The sequence below is a fragment of the Solea solea genome, chromosome 9, assembly GCF_958295425.1.
Source record: "Solea solea chromosome 9, fSolSol10.1, whole genome shotgun sequence".
Classification (NCBI taxonomy): Eukaryota; Metazoa; Chordata; class Actinopteri; order Pleuronectiformes; family Soleidae; genus Solea; species Solea solea.
The window spans coordinates 26,498,346-26,515,981 of record NC_081142.1 but is presented as its reverse complement, the minus strand read 5'-3'; the positions used below and the strand labels follow the sequence as shown (position 1 = coordinate 26,515,981).

At 40.9% G+C, this 17,636-nt stretch overlaps 2 protein-coding genes and 1 long non-coding RNA gene across 6 annotated transcripts in view; all 3 read right to left on the bottom strand.

Moving 5' to 3' along the window:
• cpeb2 (cytoplasmic polyadenylation element binding protein 2) overlaps positions 1-13,274 on the bottom strand; it is a 15,458-nt gene extending 2,184 nt beyond the window's left edge. The window contains exons 1-10 of one of the 2 annotated variants that reach the window (XM_058638370.1): positions 13,112-13,274; positions 10,333-10,602; positions 7,559-7,649; positions 6,245-6,268; positions 4,492-4,665; positions 3,879-3,968; positions 3,635-3,753; positions 3,441-3,555; positions 3,171-3,352; positions 1-2,824 (exon numbers count right to left, since the gene is read on the bottom strand). The exon at positions 1-2,824 is cut by the window's left edge and continues 2,184 nt beyond it. In XM_058638370.1, coding sequence (XP_058494353.1) covers positions 2,597-2,824; positions 3,171-3,352; positions 3,441-3,555; positions 3,635-3,753; positions 3,879-3,968; positions 4,492-4,665; positions 6,245-6,268; positions 7,559-7,649; positions 10,333-10,599 — 1,290 coding nt within the window. In that variant the 5' untranslated portion in view covers positions 10,600-10,602; positions 13,112-13,274 and the 3' untranslated portion in view covers positions 1-2,596. The remainder of the gene's footprint in view (positions 2,825-3,170; positions 3,353-3,440; positions 3,556-3,634; positions 3,754-3,878; positions 3,969-4,491; positions 4,666-6,244; positions 6,269-7,558; positions 7,650-10,332; positions 10,603-13,111) is intronic. The other variant, XM_058638371.1, reaches the window with a different exon arrangement.
• Positions 13,108-13,846, bottom strand: LOC131465750 (atrophin-1-like; the record flags this gene model as incomplete). The annotated part of the gene is made up of 2 exons (XM_058638626.1): positions 13,108-13,207; positions 13,293-13,846. Coding segments are annotated over 2 exons (654 nt in total), but the record flags the coding sequence as incomplete, so codon positions are not given.
• A 1,302-nt stretch (positions 13,847-15,148) lies between these two features.
• LOC131466221 (uncharacterized) overlaps positions 15,149-17,636 on the bottom strand; it is a 34,788-nt gene continuing 32,300 nt past the window's right edge. For all 3 annotated transcript variants that reach the window (XR_009241396.1, XR_009241398.1, XR_009241397.1), the window contains one exon: positions 15,149-16,896. This is a non-coding gene — a long non-coding RNA (uncharacterized LOC131466221). The remainder of the gene's footprint in view (positions 16,897-17,636) is intronic.

Genomic DNA, 17,636 nt, shown 5'->3' with positions numbered 1-17,636 from the left:
AGAGCGACAGGCAGCGACAGGCAGCGACAGTGACGACGACATGAGAGCGACACACGGCAACAGTGACGACGACATGAGAGCGACATGAGGCGACAGTGACTACGACATGAGAGCGACACACGACGACAGTGACGACGACGCCGTCCGTGCACAGATTGTCCATAACTACGATTTTTTTGACTTTTTTTCTTTTTTACTATTTCAAGAGAAATCAGAACAAAACAGTACAAGTGAAGAATCTCTTCATATACAACATTGTTATTATAAAAGCTTATATTCAGGAGATGTGACGACGCGTGTGTACGTACTGCACTGCATTGTGGGTCTGTTGAGACGCATTCATGCTTTTAAGCTCAAACATTACAACGTCAGGCGCTAACACCGTGGAAATGAAGAACCCAACGATACAAACGTAGCTCAAGGTCCTTTTTAGGTTCGGCAACATTTAGCCCAACAACCAAAGTCAACTAAAGCTTCCTTCAGAGGATACACAGGGTAACGGTAACGTGATGCTGATGACGACCAAGGGCCGCAGATCAAAACGCCTCCATGGACCTACAACCAATCAGATGATAACTAATAACTAACTAATAATAGTCAGGAGGCGCTCGGTGGAGGATCCGCCGTGTTGGATGCAAACTTCTCTGTAAGCCGTGTTTCCTCGAGTGTTCGGATTCTGTTCGTTGGAGTTCGGTTCGGTGTTTCTTTGTGTTTCAGTCTGGAATAGTTCCAATATTAACTGTTCTTCAGCCCCCTTCCCTTTGGGTACCAGAGTAAAATGGTACAGTATGGTCAGGGTGGAGCTAAACCGGCTCCATCCACGATAGTGAGCTGTTTGGGCGAGGTCACTCCCCTGCGACTGGTGCTTCTTCAACGCCTGCAGCCTGTTCTCGTACAAACTTTGAGCTGCTGGATCTCCTCCTTTGTTGTCTTTTGAGTCGCATTCCATGTCTTGGTTCGTTGTCATCACAGCGTTACAACGTCGCTTTTTTTTCATTTCCACTTAAAGCGACTGACGTTAAAATGAGTGACTGTTGCGACGTCATGAGCAGCAAACACATTCTGAAGACGCTGAACCAGGAAAAACCTTTGGAACTCAAAGATACTGCAGGAGCCAGGGGGCGGAGTCAGTCTGAGGTGTTTTTTTTTCTTTTCTTTCACCTTTTTCCTCTGCTACAGGAAACGACACCAGTCGCACAAAACAGCAACGACAGACACACACACACACACACACCACTCTGCGTCTCTATGTCACAATATGGCGGCATCCACCAAGTCTACAGTTAAGTAAACGGATCAAAGCACACACACACACACACACACACACACACACACACAAACATCAACGCATGCAACTTTAAATATGTTTTTTTTCAGTTTCTCTGATTTTTTTCTTCCCCTCTGTAATGAGGTCAAAGGTCATGCTACCAACTATTTCCTCTTTGTTCATTTACGCTTGTCTACATCCCATAACTTTCACCGTTTCCATGGCGCTGGGGGGGATTTGAGTGTTTGAGTGTATTTTGTTTAACATGATGGCATTAAATATATGAATATATATATACTCATATATATATATATATATATGTGTGTGTGTGTGTGTGTGTGTTTAAATAGCAGCAGAAGCTTCTGAAACAGCTTGTTAGAAAAGTTAGAAGATTCAGTCTGAGGTGTCGCTGCACTGGTGCGTTCACACTGAACACGAGGAGAAGCTCATGAAAACAAACAAACAAAAGCTTCGCTAGCACAACGTTTTGAGAAATGATCTTACATTTCGTTTCGTTTGAAATAACAACAAAGAGGGCGGGGCAGAAAATAAGCTAGGACGTTGTGCAGTTTCCTGATAACTTCAGGAAATATGCATCTTTTTCCTGATCCAAGCTGTTTTAGCATGGCGGCTGTTAGCTGTAGCATTAGCTCCTGCCGGGTGAGCAGACACATGGTTACGTTTACTTGCTGCGCTAGCTAGCGCCAGTAAACACAAATGGTTTGTGTTTGAAAAAAAAAATCTATTCTTAGATTCTTCCGACGTCTTCAGTGAAGAGGGCGGGGCAGAAAGTGAGCTAGCTAACTTTATGTTCAGTGTGAACGCACATGATGAGTCAGCACGAGTGCAGAAATAAATAAATAAATAAATAAATATAAAGCTTTTTTAAAAAGAATAAAATAAAAAAGAGCGTTTGTTTTCTTGAAGCTTCCTATAGATGTTGCGAACTTTGGTTTGTGACTCGGGGCGAGCGTCGAGGTTTTCCCACAAACAAGAGTGTAACCACCGTGGGATAAGCTAGCAGCAGCAAACAGACGGACGGACGAGCTGCCCCCATGCAACAAAAAAACTAAACACATTCCCGGATCTACTTTAAATCTCACATAGAAAAATAATAAGGATAAAAAAGCTTATTTTCTTCTTTTTTTAAATCTGTTCAAAGAGATGAACGTACCACAAAGAGTTGTCCGAGCCTGAGATGTGAGGGTGTGAGGGGGGTTTGGTGAAAACTGAGGCTTGTGGTGTTTGGCTGCTACAAAAGATATAGAGATACAGAAGTGGTTCCTACGTGAGCGGCAGAGCGATGCTGTGTCCACGCAGCTCGCCGCTCTAGTTCCAGCGGAAGTGGATCTGGCGCGGGCGGTCGGCTCCTTCCTTCACCAGCGGTTTGTGGAACTCTCGTCCGGCGCGGGAGTGAATGTTAGCCCAGCAGAACTCGCAGTAATACTGCAGGCAGGTGACGTTAGCGCAGAAGAAGGGCGCAAACTTCCCGCCGCAGCGGGCGCCCTGACACTCGTCGCACAGCTGATCGTCCAGGACGTAGGGCTTCACCTCCACCTGTGCACACACACACACACACACACACACTCACTCAGTGAAGGTAATGTAGCGTTTGATGATTCAAAGTGAAACATTTACGATCTTTCTCACCTAAATGAACATGATCACGTCTTTATCTCACGTTTGTAAAGCACACACACACACACACACAGTAGTTGATCCACTGCTGCCTCCATCACTAAGTTCAAAGTCTTATTTTGTCACTCAGTGACACAAAGTGACCACACGAGGCAGCAGAGGTTCTCCTGGTTAAAGACTAAAGACTGAGATCGAGATCAGTGATCGCAATCAAAGCTAAATGAAGGTGCGTTAAGTTGTGTGATGAAAGGGGGAGGGGCCATACCCGCTTGTCAATGTCGCCGTGCTGCAGTTGGACGAATCTGGCGCTGATGGCGGCAATGTAACTCTGCTGATTGGAGAAGGCCACTCGCCCCGCCCCCTTGGGATACTTGAGCTCTGGGTCAGTGTCGATACCAGCGTAACAGACTCCGCCGTAGAGACGATCCATGATCATGGCCAGCTCGACTTCACAGAACAGCAAAAAACACATTTAGATTAGAATCAAATAACAAGAGGAAACCGTGAGAGATTTCAACGTATCGGCACTTCTTACTCGCTCTCAGAGGACGAGGGACGCCGCCCACAAAGATGGTTTTGCGGGGATCGAGGGGCTGAGACCCGTCCATCACAAAGTCACTGTCGCTCAGGTTCCACGGACGAATTTGCACCTTCAAGATTAAACATCAACATCAAACATCAAACAGAGTGGGCGTCGTTGACTGAGCTCAGTGTGAGCGCTGAACTCACAGGTTTGTCTTTGATGGTGGGACTGGACACGCACAGGTACAGCTTCCCGTCCTCCTCCATGCACGCTTCAATCAGAGCCTGGACCGAGGTCTCCTCCTGGAACAGCAGGAAGGCGTAACCTAGGAAACACACACAAGGTTTGTCTCATTTGTCTTCACCACAGTTTCACGCAGCCTGAGTCGAGTAGAGCCACGCAGAGTGAGAATTGTAGCTCCCAACTAAAAAACAATGCAGCAGCTTGTACCTTTAGGTGGGAAGTAGGACTTGCTCTCAGCTTTGTGCGGCCAGTCCACCACCAGGTGACCAAAACGACGGAAACTGGAGGTGATTTCATCTGTGGGAAAAGGACAATTCACAGAGTGAATCAGCAGTGTCATCACTGACGTGGTCAAATCTGCTCTGTTCGTTCATAATTCCAAACCAAAGGGTTGTGCACAATCTGAAAACAAACCAACAAAGTTAACACGACCTTTGACCCTGACTTCTGACCAACAAAGTCCAGTCAGTGCATCCATTACATAAATGTCACATTTTCTCAGCAAAAATCAGTGAATTCTCGAGTCCAAGTGACCGTTTGTGACAAATGTGAAAGCATTAATTTCATTACTCGTGAATGGTGGAACGAGCCTCCGCATTTCTTTTGACTCCACCTCGACTAAGACGACAAAAAAACCCAAAAAAAACACTTACTTGTACATCGCACTTATGAGTTTGGCTTACTTGAAGCACTTACTTAGTTCTAGCTCTTGTTTGTCATGTAATTACTGAGGTCACTTTTCCTCCTCATGTTTACATGAAGAAAAGGGGACGGACAGAAGGACAAGACTGAAAACATCTTCACTGTAATCAGGTCTCACCTTCATCGATATCAGGCGGCAAACCGCCCACAAACACCTTCCGGGAGAAACGCTCAATTCGCTCGCCGTTCTGGTGCAGGAAACAGCCGGGGGAGCCCAGGACTCCCGGGACGCCCTGGTTGCCGTGGCCGTCGTCAAGGAGATTGTCGTCAATAGGGAAGAGGGAGGAGCGGCCTGGTGGAAAATAAAAATAATAATTAAATTTAATCTCATGATTGTGAGACAAAGCAGGTGTAAAAATCCAAGAGCTCCATATTCTTCAGTATCTTTGTATTCGTTTATTTTTTTTAAATGTCTGCTTTTATTTATCATGGATTTTCCCTCAAATACAATTTTATATCTTAGCATCAAATATCTCAGTGAGGAAATACCGGAGCTGAAGCTAAAGATTATTTTTACAATCAATGAACCTTTCCATTATTTTCTCCATTAATCCAGTAACTGTGTTTGGTCCTTGTTTTTGTCCACAAACCAAAAAGATTGAGTTTTATTGATTTCTTTGTTTTATGGAGCAAAGAAAACAGAAGATATTCACATTTAAGAAACTGGTTTGTAAAACCGAACAATCGATGATTAATGATCGATTTGTTGCAGCCCCACTGGAGAATAAAAATCTCTAATTATTGAATAATAAAAGAAGCGATAAATATCAATAACTAAACAGTAAAAAAGAGCTAATACAGGACAGAGCAGCCACATGAAATAAATCCAATCTAAGAATGAATAAAATACAGTAAAAGTGCTGCAACGATGAATGAATGAAAAGTTCTTTCAGCTTCTTTAACGTGAATATTTTCTTTGCTTCATATGAACAAAGACTGAATCATTTTCCTTTTTTTTTTGACAAATTTGAAGACATTTGAAAACATATGGACCAAAAGATTACTCAATAAATCTGGAAAATAATCGTCAGATTAATTGATTATAAAAAATAGTTAGTTGCAGCTCTAGTTAACTAGTTTAAAAAATAACAGCCTAAAGAGTAAAAATAGAGACAAATATTAATTGTGAATTCAGTTTCAAAAGCAGCAGAATGAAGGTGATCGAGATAAAACTAAAAGGTTCAAAGAATTAGACAAATAAATAAAACTTAGTTAGCTAGAAGAACACGTTTGTTAACGTACGTTATTTATCAACCACCTGCTGTAAATGAACATAAACTACAGAAAAAGAAGCATTTTTATATCATTTAGTTTGCATCCTAGCTAGCAGACTAAGTTAGCTTGGTTTGTTATTAGCTAACGGCAGCAGCTTAAACAAGCTGCTTCTGGTTAACCTTAACAGTTCTTATGTGCTTTCTCTTACTTTACTTTAACTTTTTAAATGTGTATCTGAAAGGCTAAGGTATTTGTGGCTGTGCACTTTATGTACTTTAGCAGCTTCTTCTGGTTTAATACATGCTAATCTTAGCTAAGCGGCTACATCTGCAGTTGCTAAATAGAAGCAGGAGATGTTTAAAAAAGGTAATTTAATAAAAATGTCATATTAAATTCATATATTTAACACAGATTATTCTTGTGTTTATTTACAGTAATGTCTTTTTATTGACTGAATATTTTGGAGCGAGCTTTTGTTTATCTTTTTATAGCCAGTGATTATTTTTAGTCACTCCAGATTAAAGGCCTCAGCAGCAGTTTGGTTTCCATCCAGACAAAAAATAACACACAACAAGCCATACACAAGAAGAAGAAGAAGAAGAAGAACAACAACAACAAGAAAGGAGGAAGAGGATGCTGTAGAAAGCTGGATTTACCTCGACGTCTCCCAAAGCTCCTGGCTGCATGTGGAAAAGTAAAGAGTGCAGAGTTTAAGCAGGTATTTGGTTTGAAGTGCGGTTGTATGAGGTACTGATCAACCTTTACCAACCCTAAACAAACTTAACCAACCTTTACCAACCTTAAACAAACTTAACCAACCTTTACCAAACTTAACCAACCTTTAAAAAACTTAAAAAACCTTCACCAACTTTAAACAAACTTAACCAACCTTTACCACCCTTTAACACAATTTAAAAACCTTTACCAACCTTAAACAAACTTTAAAAATCTTTACCAACCTTAAACAAACTTAACCAACCTTTACCACCCTTTAACACAATTTAAAAACCTTTACCAACCTTAAACAAACTTTAAAAACCTTTACCAACCTTAAACAAACTTAACCAACCTTTACCAACCTTTAACACAATTTAAAAACTTTTACCAACCTTTAACAAACTTTAAAAACCTTTACCAACCTCAAACACACTTTAAGTACCTTTACCAACCTTAACCTGTCGCTAATGTCACTCCCAGTTACAAAAAGATAAATGGAATGCAGCCTCTCAGCAGACTCTGAACACATGCTACCATCAGAGACACAAGGAAAAAGTGATTTCACCAAAATAACATCTACACCGGCTTAAGTCTATGATAACTTAAGAATAAGTAATTCCTGCACCAAAGTCCACAGAGAAAACCAGTGATTTTCAGCAGTTGTTGACACAAAGTGACCACACGAGGCAGCAGAGGAGCAGCAGCTCTCTGCACTTTAGTGAAGGAGAGTGAGTGGTGTACAGACAGTGCTATAAAGACAACAGACTAGCAGCAGTGGATTTCGTAAATAGTATATTAATATAAAATCCAGGCTTTTTTATGTGTCAGGCAGGGGGCGCTCATGAGGCAGTCAGCACATGTGCAGTCAGTTCTCATGATTCCACACACACACACACACACACACACACACACACACACAGAGCAGATGGAGAGACCAGTGTGTGTGTGTGTGTGTATACGCATGTGTGTGTTGTACTAATGTTGTGGGGACCTAAAACTGTTCACATTATGGGGACTTGTCTTCCTTGTGGGGACAAAAATCAAGTCCCCACAACGTAAATGACTACATTTTAAGGTGAAGATATGTTTTAAGGTTAGGTTGAGGTTAGGGTTAGGGTCAGGGTTAGGATTAGCCCAGTAGTAATTGTGGTTAAGGTTAGAGTAAGTCTCCAGCAAATAAATGTAAGTCAATGCAATGTCCCCTCAAGTCATGAATGTCCAACGTGTGTGTGTGTGTGTGTGTGTGTGAGTACCTTTCATTGGATCGTGCTCAGCTCTCATGATGTCGATCAGTGAACTCTCCAGTGAGTGCATATTCAGACTGTCGTACATTCTGGTTCGATCCTACAAGAACAACGACATTTAACATCATCATCGTCATCATCATCGTCATCATCGTCGTCATCGTCATCGTCGGTGCAGCTTGACCTCGTCACGTTCCTAACTCACTCTTAGACCTTAAATCCTTAAATAAAGACTCGGAAACTCGGAGCAACACGGCTTCTCATCTGAAGGTGGCGTCACTTCCAGTTCTGATGGAAATGCGACGCAGCATTCCGACTTCCGACTACAACTGAAACGCAACATAATGTCCACATTATTATTAGGGACGGGACGAGTATCTACCATTGATTCATTCATTTTAGAGCATTTATGAACGTATGAAGCTGGTAACGACACATTTGTGCCGAGTCATTTCAAAGACAAACATGACTCAGATAAAAGCTGATTTTTATGATAAGATTCTACATTTTTAATCTGTCCGATGATTTTGACCAAAATCAGAATGTTCCATATCTAATTAATTTGGGGAACTGAACCTTTACACCTCATTGATTCCTGGTTCTTTTTTATCTCCAATGATATATTTTCATGACAATCCAGCAGAACTCGACAGAATAATCAAAGGTTTTATCCTCTACTCTTCATTTTCAAGCCAATATTTCACACAAATGATCCTGCGTTTCATTTTCAGTGATAAAAAACAGAAACAGAAGCGTCACAATCTGTGTGATGTCAGTGACGTCGTATAGAAAAGTGTCAAGAGTGCAGCGGCAGAACGTGACACTGTTTATAGAAATGAACGCTCGCCTGTTTCCTGCTAAAGGAAGTCCGTGTTCTTCTTGGCTCTGATACCATAATAATTTGAGCTCGTAGCAACAGTGGAAGCTCTCAGCGACGCAGTTTTTCAGGTGAGTCACAGTCCTGATTCTTTTCTTTTTCACCAGCTTTAAAATACGTTAATATCTGGGACACTGCAGCAGGTCACACAGCACTGACGTCTAGACCTTCAAAAATAAAACATTCACAAATGTCTTCATTTCTGACGTCCGGACTTTCAAAATAAAACATTCACAAATGTCTTCATTTCTGACGTCTAGACTTTCAAAATAAAAACACAGCCATGAGAATGTAGTTTAGGGCTCAATGAAAATCTAATTGCGATTTTTTAGACTGAAATTGCGATATGATTCACAATATGAGAGTGAATCTTTCATTTGTGTGTAACATATTTAAAAAGATTATTGTGTGACATTTGTGCAGATCTGTGACAGACAAAGATGTTTTCTTTGGTCTGTAGAACATGACGTGCATTTAATCTAAAATTATAATTACACACACATTAAGGCTTTGTGAAATATTCACCTCCTGCCATTTGAAAATTCCAGTCAGCTGAATTGATTCACATTTCTGAATTTTTCTGAAAACAAAGCCAAGCTTCTGGAAATGTCTTCATTTGACACTAAACGCTGTAGTACATATGCCGGGCCTACGCGAGGTGCTGTAGTGCTGCTACAGTTACATATTATATATAATAAGTCTGTGAAGGTCCTCAGTCGTCCAGGTCATGGACTTCTGTTTGGTTCTTGAAGACGTTTTTCCTCTCGTGTAAAAGGCGGCTTCACTTCTGATTTTAGAAATTATTTACTGCGCTCTCAGCGCCTTCATGGCAAAAAATGTACACTGTTGAAAAACTGCTATTTAATCATCGTACATCAATATCTTCTGTGGCTTTTTTCTTCATAAATCTCTAAAACAGCTTCAAAGTTGCTCAAAGACATTGGATTTCAAAAATTTTGCAAACTATATGTTCTACATTCTTGCACAAAGATCATGCCATCAGCAGTAAAATAATAATAGGAGAAAAGTCTCCAAAAAGGCCAGAGGAGGACATTAGGGTTAAGTTCTGTATTTGTTGTTGATGTGAAAATGCAATTTTGTGTTATTTACTCTGGGACCACTTTTCCTAAATTAAGCGATTTTGTGGATAAAACAACAATTCTAAAAAAAACAGATTCTCCTGAAGTTCTCGTGTGAGCTGATAATGATCTGAGCTCCGCCCCCACTTTGTGACACCTTCAGTAAAAACGGACTCTGACTCAGGCTCTGATAGACATGCAAATCACGGCTCTATTATTGTGGTAATTTACATGGACACACACACACACACACACACCTTTACCACATGCACCTGAATGGTCATGTGACAAATGCTGAATTCCATTTAGGGCTGCAACAATTATTCAATGAATTGAATCGTTTAATTGATTACTAAATGAAATAAAACTATTTTGAGTTTTTTTTTTCCAATAATTGAAACCAGTTTGTGATTTTCAGCTTCATAATTTCCAGGTTTGATCAACATTTTTTTTGCATTTTGACCAAACAAGAACTCGATTGATTGAGAAAACAATCGTCAGATTAATCGAAGTCGGAGGTAGAACTGACGTCACCTTCGAGTTCACCGCGTTCCTGAGAAAAGATGGAAAAAAACATTGACGCTAAATGTATCCAGAGCTAGCCACTGTTAGCAATATCAGCTGATGTACTTTGTGTACGAGTTTTTTAACGAGAAACAAATGCGACAGAAGTGAAATTAAAGTAAAGTAGCAATGCTAACTCGGGTTATGTGAGGTTGCTCCGACTTCTCTGAGCCTCAACTTGAATATTTCCAACTTCCAACTACAACTGGAACGCACCATAATAACAACATTAGACACACACACACACACACACACACACGTACCTGCAGAGGCATCAAAGTGTTGCTGTTGCTGTCCGTGCGGAACACGTTTTCCTCGATCCAGGATTTGGGCCCCAGTGATCCGGCGGAGCGTGGGAACTTGGGAGGAGCGATGACGTTGCTGGAGAACGGTTTCTTCATCGGCGAGATGTGAGCCACAGAGCCAGGCACGCCCATCCCGCCGCCCCTACGGAGGTCACGACCCCAGGACATCCCACCTGAACCCCAGCCGTTCCCCTGGTGACTGCTCCACGGAGACTGCTTCATCATGGGCTGTGATCACAGCACAGAGGAGGAGGAGGAGGAGGAGGAGGAGGAGGAGGAGGAGCAGAGGTTAGAGAGAGCTTTTCATTTTCATTCCTGTTCTGTCATTCCTTGCTTTGTTTTCTCCACAGAACAGAGCTTCATCTGCTCTTGAAACAATTGAGGGAAGATAAGAAGATTCAAGGCTTTAAGACTAAGTATCCTGTGCAGTGTAAGTTACACACACACAAACACACACATCTGCGTCCTTGTGTCCACTCTTACCATACCTTAATCATACACTGAATCCCGTCACGTCTACTATGACACACTTTCACATGAAACTGTCAAAATCACTGTGTTTCTGCTGCACTTTGTCATGTGACGCCGTAGAATGTCACATGACATCATCATTCTGCAAGAATTCCTATAAAAACAGGATTTGGACACATGTCAACATCTTTTTTACCCAGTGAACTTTTCTGAACACGCACACTCATTTCATGATGACTTATGGAGCTTTTCCATCATACAGTTCCAGCATGACTTTCTCCTCCATCAGTGATAGAACCTGGTTCGTGCTGTTTTTCTTCTTCTCCATAAGTGATAGGACCTGGTACCTGCTGTTTTTCTTCTTCTTCTACATCAGTGATAGAACCTGGTACCTGCTGTTTTTCTTCTTCTCCATCAGTGATAGGACCTGGTACCTGCTGTTTTTCTTCTTCTTCTACATCAGTGATAGAACCTGGTACCTGCTGTTTTTCTTCTTCTCCATCAGTGATAGGACCTGGTACCTGCTGTTTTTCTTCTTCTTCTCCATCAGTGATAGAACCTGGTTCCTGTTGTTGTTGTTGTTCTTCTTCTTCTTCTTCTCCATCAGTGATAGAACCTGGTACCTGCTGTTTTTCTTCTTCTCCATCAGTGATAGAACCTGGTACCTGCTGTTTTTCTTCTTCTCCATCAGTGATAGGACCTGGTACCTGCTGTTTTTCTTCTTCTCCATCAGTGATAGGACCTGGTACCTGCTGTTTTTCTTCTTCTCCATCAGTGATAGGACCTGGTACCTGCTGTTTTTCTTCTTCTCCTCCATCAGTGATAGAACCTGGTACCTGCTGTTTTTCTTCTTCTTCTCCATCAGTGATAGAACCTGGTTCCTGTTGTTGTTGTTCTTCTTCTTCTTCTCCATCAGTGATAGAACCTGGTACCTGCTGTTTTTCTTCTTCTCCATCAGTGATAGAACCTGGTACCTGCTGTTTTTCTTCTTCTCCATCAGTGATAGAACCTGGTACCTGCTGTTTTTCTTCTTCTCCATCAGTGATAGAACCTGGTACCTGCTGTTTTTTCAGTTCCTGCTCTGACAAGGTTCAGCTGATACTAAAATGTGATGTCGTCACACTTCCAGCCTCTGATTGGTCAGAGTGTCGTCACTGAAGACGGGGGACGGTCCACTTTATGTGACCTCGTCCCACTGTCATGTGACCTCGACTCCAGGACAGAAAACAACAGACAGATTAATTGATGCTGCCTTGTTCCCTTTCCTCCCTTCCCTCCTTGTTGCCTGAGGCCGTGTAATAAGTGACTTCAGTTAAATTAATTATGAAGAAAAACACACACACACACACGCTCACGCACATGCACACACGGGAAGTTATAAAAAAGTTCTATCACAGTTATTTTATAATAAAAATACAAATAATTGCTATTTTACTACAATATTGGACTAAAAGTCAAAATGAGCTTCAATAAACGTTTTTATGTTGTGATATCAGTACGATAATGTACTGATAAATAAACAGCACATAATTAAGTTATTCTGGTTATAGTATATCGGCATGATTTTAGTATCGATGGATAAACAAGAATGTGATATTGGTATCGGACAATCAAGGTTGAGATATCAATCAATGCATTCTGGTGTAATATCGGTGTGATACTTGCATCGATAGATAACGAAGATATTGGAAGATATTTAAGGTATCAAGGTTGTGATAACAGTAACAGCGGATCATCATGGTTGTCATATTGGCATGAAAATTATTTGATATTGGTATCGGTAGAAAATCCAGGTATTCTGCCTATAGTAGGGGTATGATTTTGGTATTGATGGATATAGGTTGTGATATCAGTATAAGCAGGATATCAAAGTTGTGATATCAAAAATGGGCAGATTCTGGTATAATATCGGTATAGATAACGAAGATTGTGGTATTGATATTGGCAGATATTCAAGGTATTGTGGTTGTCATGGGAGGAAAATTAATGATAACGGGGTCAGTATCGGCAGAAAATCATGGAATTAATGTGATGTTGGTCTGTTATTGGTATCGATGGATAATCAAGGTTGTCATTTCGGTATCAGCAGATTATAAGAGTTGTGATATTGGTATCACCTTGTGTGTAATAACAGTCAAAAATGTTAATAACAGGTTCATCAAGTTAATAACAGATTAATAAGAGTCAATAATGTTAATAACAGATTAATAAGAGTCAATAACGTTAATAACAGGTAAATAAGAGGTAAAAAGCAGGTCATTCTCACCTGGTGTTGGTTGTAGTTGTTCCTCTGCTGCAGAAACGCGCCCTGATGCTGTGGGTGAATCTGCGGACTGACTGGAGACCTGCGGTTCTGCTGCTGCTGAGGAGGAGGGACGTTTATCTGAGGAGAGAAAGACCCACTGAAGCTCTGCTGATGCTGCTGCTGCTGCTGATGATGCTGCTGCTGCTGCTGCTGCTGATGATGATGATGATGCTGCTGCACCACGTTAATCCCGGCGCAGGGATTAGCAGACACCGCGGAGAAACTGTGGAAGAAGGCCGGGTTGATGGAGGAGGAGGAGGGGAGGCCTGGAGGATAGAAGCCGCTGTCAGAGTCCGTGGTGACGGGCATGTGGTGGTTGATGGCGTGGATGGAGCTGGGAGCGGGGGGCGGGGGAGAGGAGCTGGTCTGGACCGACCACGGAGTGCCGAAGTCGGAGAGGGAGGGAGAGGAGGAGCCGCCGTCGGCGCTCTGGAGCTCCGGGGCGGGGAGGTTCGGGAACAACAAGGTGCCAGTGCCGTTGCTGCCATTGCCGTTAATGTGGTGCGTGATGGGGGAGTCCATCTGGAGCTCGGGTGGGTTCACGGGAGTGGGTGATGGCGACGCTGCAGCATCAGCTTTAGCCCAGTCCAGTGGAGAACCGCGGGGGCGCGGGGACGGGTTCGGATCGGCGCTGCGTATGCGGCAGGTGACTGGACCTGGAGTGTTCCAGATGCTGGTACGTACTGCGGCTGAAGGTCACAGATAGACCGGGTCGAGTCAGAACGGTCTGGTCTGGATGAAAACCGGATGATCTGCTGATTATCCTTCGCGATGAGCCGGGTCTGGTAGCGGTGCTTCTCCTCGGTGTGTGTGTGTGGTGTCGTCACAGTGCGTGTTCTGCTGCAGCTCACAGTCAGGACGCAACTGAAGGGCGAATTTACCGGAGCGCAAAAAAAAAAGCGTCAAAGTGTCCGCAGGAAAAGCGGCGTCGTTTCCTCGCGCACAGAAAATTACGCTTTTTTTCTTTTTTACCAACAAAGCAGATTTGAGAGTGAAGCACGTCAGAGACAGGAGGGAGTCTGGTCTAGTTTCTGGCCCGGTTCTGTGCTCATATATGTGGACCCTGCTCCGGGCCTTTAGCAGCACAGTTAGCACAGTTAGCTCCGGTCAGACCGTCCGCGCTCCCCCCTCCTCCGGTTACCGGTTGTGCTGCTGCGGCGCTGGATTAAAGATCCCGACTGCATCTACGTCACGGCCACGTCACGCCTCGCTACGCCCTCCTCGCGCTGCAGAGAGGACCGCATTGTTGACGTCATCGTTACATTATTCATAAAGTGCAGCAGGAACCGCCCTCAGCCTCACACGCGCTCATCATTTTATATACATACGGTATATGATACGTGTGTATACATACTGAGTAAGATCACGTGTGACGTCATGACGTGTTTAATCTATATGAACCTACACGCGCACTTACTATACAGCCTACTATTTTATACTATATAAACATACATACTGTACACACATATATATACCTGGTACATGTGTATGTAACATGTATATACACTTACAAAATATAAACTGATCTTTAATGTGTTTTAAAAATATATAACATACATAAACATGGTATAAAACTATTATATATGTTGTATCTATGCATACAAATACATTCATACAACAGATAAACAGATGTTTTATCATATATAACATACATACATGCAGTACATATACAAAAATCATTAGATATGTTGTATATGTTTTATATATGTATATATTTTATATATATACACACATATACAGTAAATATAAATATTGGATGTTTCATATTTTATACACGTCATATATATTAAATATTAACAATATATTACATATATGCACACAGCACATACATATAAACATATGTTAATATATATATTTACTGTATATAAGGTATGACCTACATGTACTATACATACATACAGTATATACACAGTATATATAGTCTGTTTTACACATATATAACATCATATGTACATGGATATATAAAAAAAACAATATGACATATAAACTTTAGTCTCCTCTTACAAATTATATAATTACAGGAACATACAGTACATTTACATTATAGATTTGTTTCTGAACAAACTTAAAGGTAAAGTGAATTCACTGTTTTTAAAGATGATTTTTATTTTTCAGGATTATTTCAAAAAATATTTATTAGTATTAGTATTATTATTATTGTTGTTGTTTATTTATAATCAGAATCATTTTTGTTAAAATACTTCATCAAAGGAATTAATGTCTCATTTTTACAATAAAGTGACATAATCTGACAGATTCACAGATTTTCACTGAAAAAAGACAAATTCACTTGAAAATGAACGACGACGGGTCACAGTGTGTGCTTCACTTTCCTTTTTCATCTGCATTCAGTCCACAGCTGTGTGTGTGTGTGTGTGTGTGTGTGTGTGTGCGCGTGCAGGAGAGACAGCAGCTAAAAATAGTTTAGTATGTCAGCGTTTGTCAGCGCAGAGAGAGATGAATCTGCAGCCACTTCTGAATTCACAGCAACTCATCTGAAACAGGACTGCAACGACTCATTATAATATTATTATTTATATTATTATTATTATTATAATAAATGATTTGTCTGTGATTTCTCAGCTTCTTGAATGTGGATATTTCCTGTTTTCTTTGCTTCATAAAACAAAGAAATCATTGAAACTGAATTTGAAATTTATGAAGGTTTGTAAAATATTTTTTTGAAACAAACAACTATTCAATGAATTAGGGATGAGCTTATATGATACTTGGTATCGGTCTCATACTGGTCAAAATCACTGGATCGAATATCAGACATGAAAAATGTAGAATCTGATACAATCCAACAATTCTGTATGTCATCTGCCTTGCTAAAAATGCAAATAAAAGATCAGCAACAGCGTTTTCGCCGAGTCATGTTATGTCTTTCAAATGTGTCGTTAACAGCTTCATAAATGACGATATCGGACTGATATCGGTATCTGTAGATGCTTGTGTTTGTGATATCAGACCCAGGAAAGCGGTATTTATTAAGAAAATAACTCGACAGATTAACCAGATTATGAAAATAATCATTAGTTTTAAACCCTAATCCATCACTACCACTGATGCTGCGGCTGATAATTATCTTCACACAAAGTAGTTTGGTCCATAAAATGTTTCCCACTTTCATTTTGGTGACAGAGAACGAAAGAAACCAGATATTTTTCTCATTTAGGAAGATAATAATATGAGAACTCGAAAGCAAACAAAAGTTGTTGAATCCTTTGGTTTTGGATTAACCATGAAATGAAGTGATTCATCTGACCAAAGACACGTTTCCCCTTTGTAGTCACAACATCACCAACCCCTGACATGAGATTCCATATTTACTAAAATGGCTGCCACCATCGCATTTACAATGTATTTATTTCACATTAAATCCGTCGTACGAATAATACGATGTAAAAATGTCGCAGAATCCCAGCGAGCTCCAGACACGTTTGGAACTGTGGTTTTTTTCTGACTCCTTAAATGGAACTTGACGATATTGGGGGTGACGTCACATTTCACTCTTCCCCATCACAAGGTTCTAGATGGGACAGTCCCACCGGTGATGGGGGAGGGCAGGTGTGGTGGCACTAACCGAGCACCAGTGATTAGTCAGGTCCTAGTTAAGAGCTGGAGGAGGTAAATGCTGCAGGCTGCCAGCTGCTGTTGTCTGATGATGATGATGGTGGAGGAGGTGGGGGTGGGTGTGGGGGGTGTGACTCCCTGACTCCCATCTGCCTCACCACCTACAGAACCTGACACATCAATAAATAACCTGAGCACATTTCTTCATGTTCACACTTTATTCTAATACAAACACAAACATCTTCACTGCAAAAACATTATTCTCACTTTTATTTTATCTGAAAAGAAAAATTATCTTGGCTAAAGATTGTGAGTTATAAATTCTACTTACGTTTTACACAAATTATTTCATTTTATAAGAACATCTGCAGCGTACCAGAAAAAAGCTAAAACAATGTTTTTCATGAAATAGCTATCAATATATCTTATACACTAACTAGTTAGCTGTAGCTATATCTTGTTATCTATCAATCTATCAGCTAGTTAGCTATTGATAGATCATGTTACCTACCCATTTAGCTAGTTAACTATCGATATATCTTGTTCCATATACTTGCTAGTTAGCTGTAGCTATATCTTGTTATCTATCAATCTAGCTAGATAGCTATATATATATATATCTCGTTACCCACCCATTTAGCAAGTTAACTATCTATCTATCTATCTATCTAGCTAGTTAGCTATTGCTATATCTTGTTTCCTAGCCATCTATGTAGTTGACTATCAATATATCTTGTTATCTATCCATCTATGTCGTTAACTATCGATACAGTAAATCACTCGTCTATCACTCTCCATTTCTATCCTTTCATTTATACACCTCTTTATTTCTTTTTCATCCATCCATCTATATAACTCTATATAAGTATCTATAGCATCCATGTTGGTTGTGTTGTTTGGAGAAAGAAAC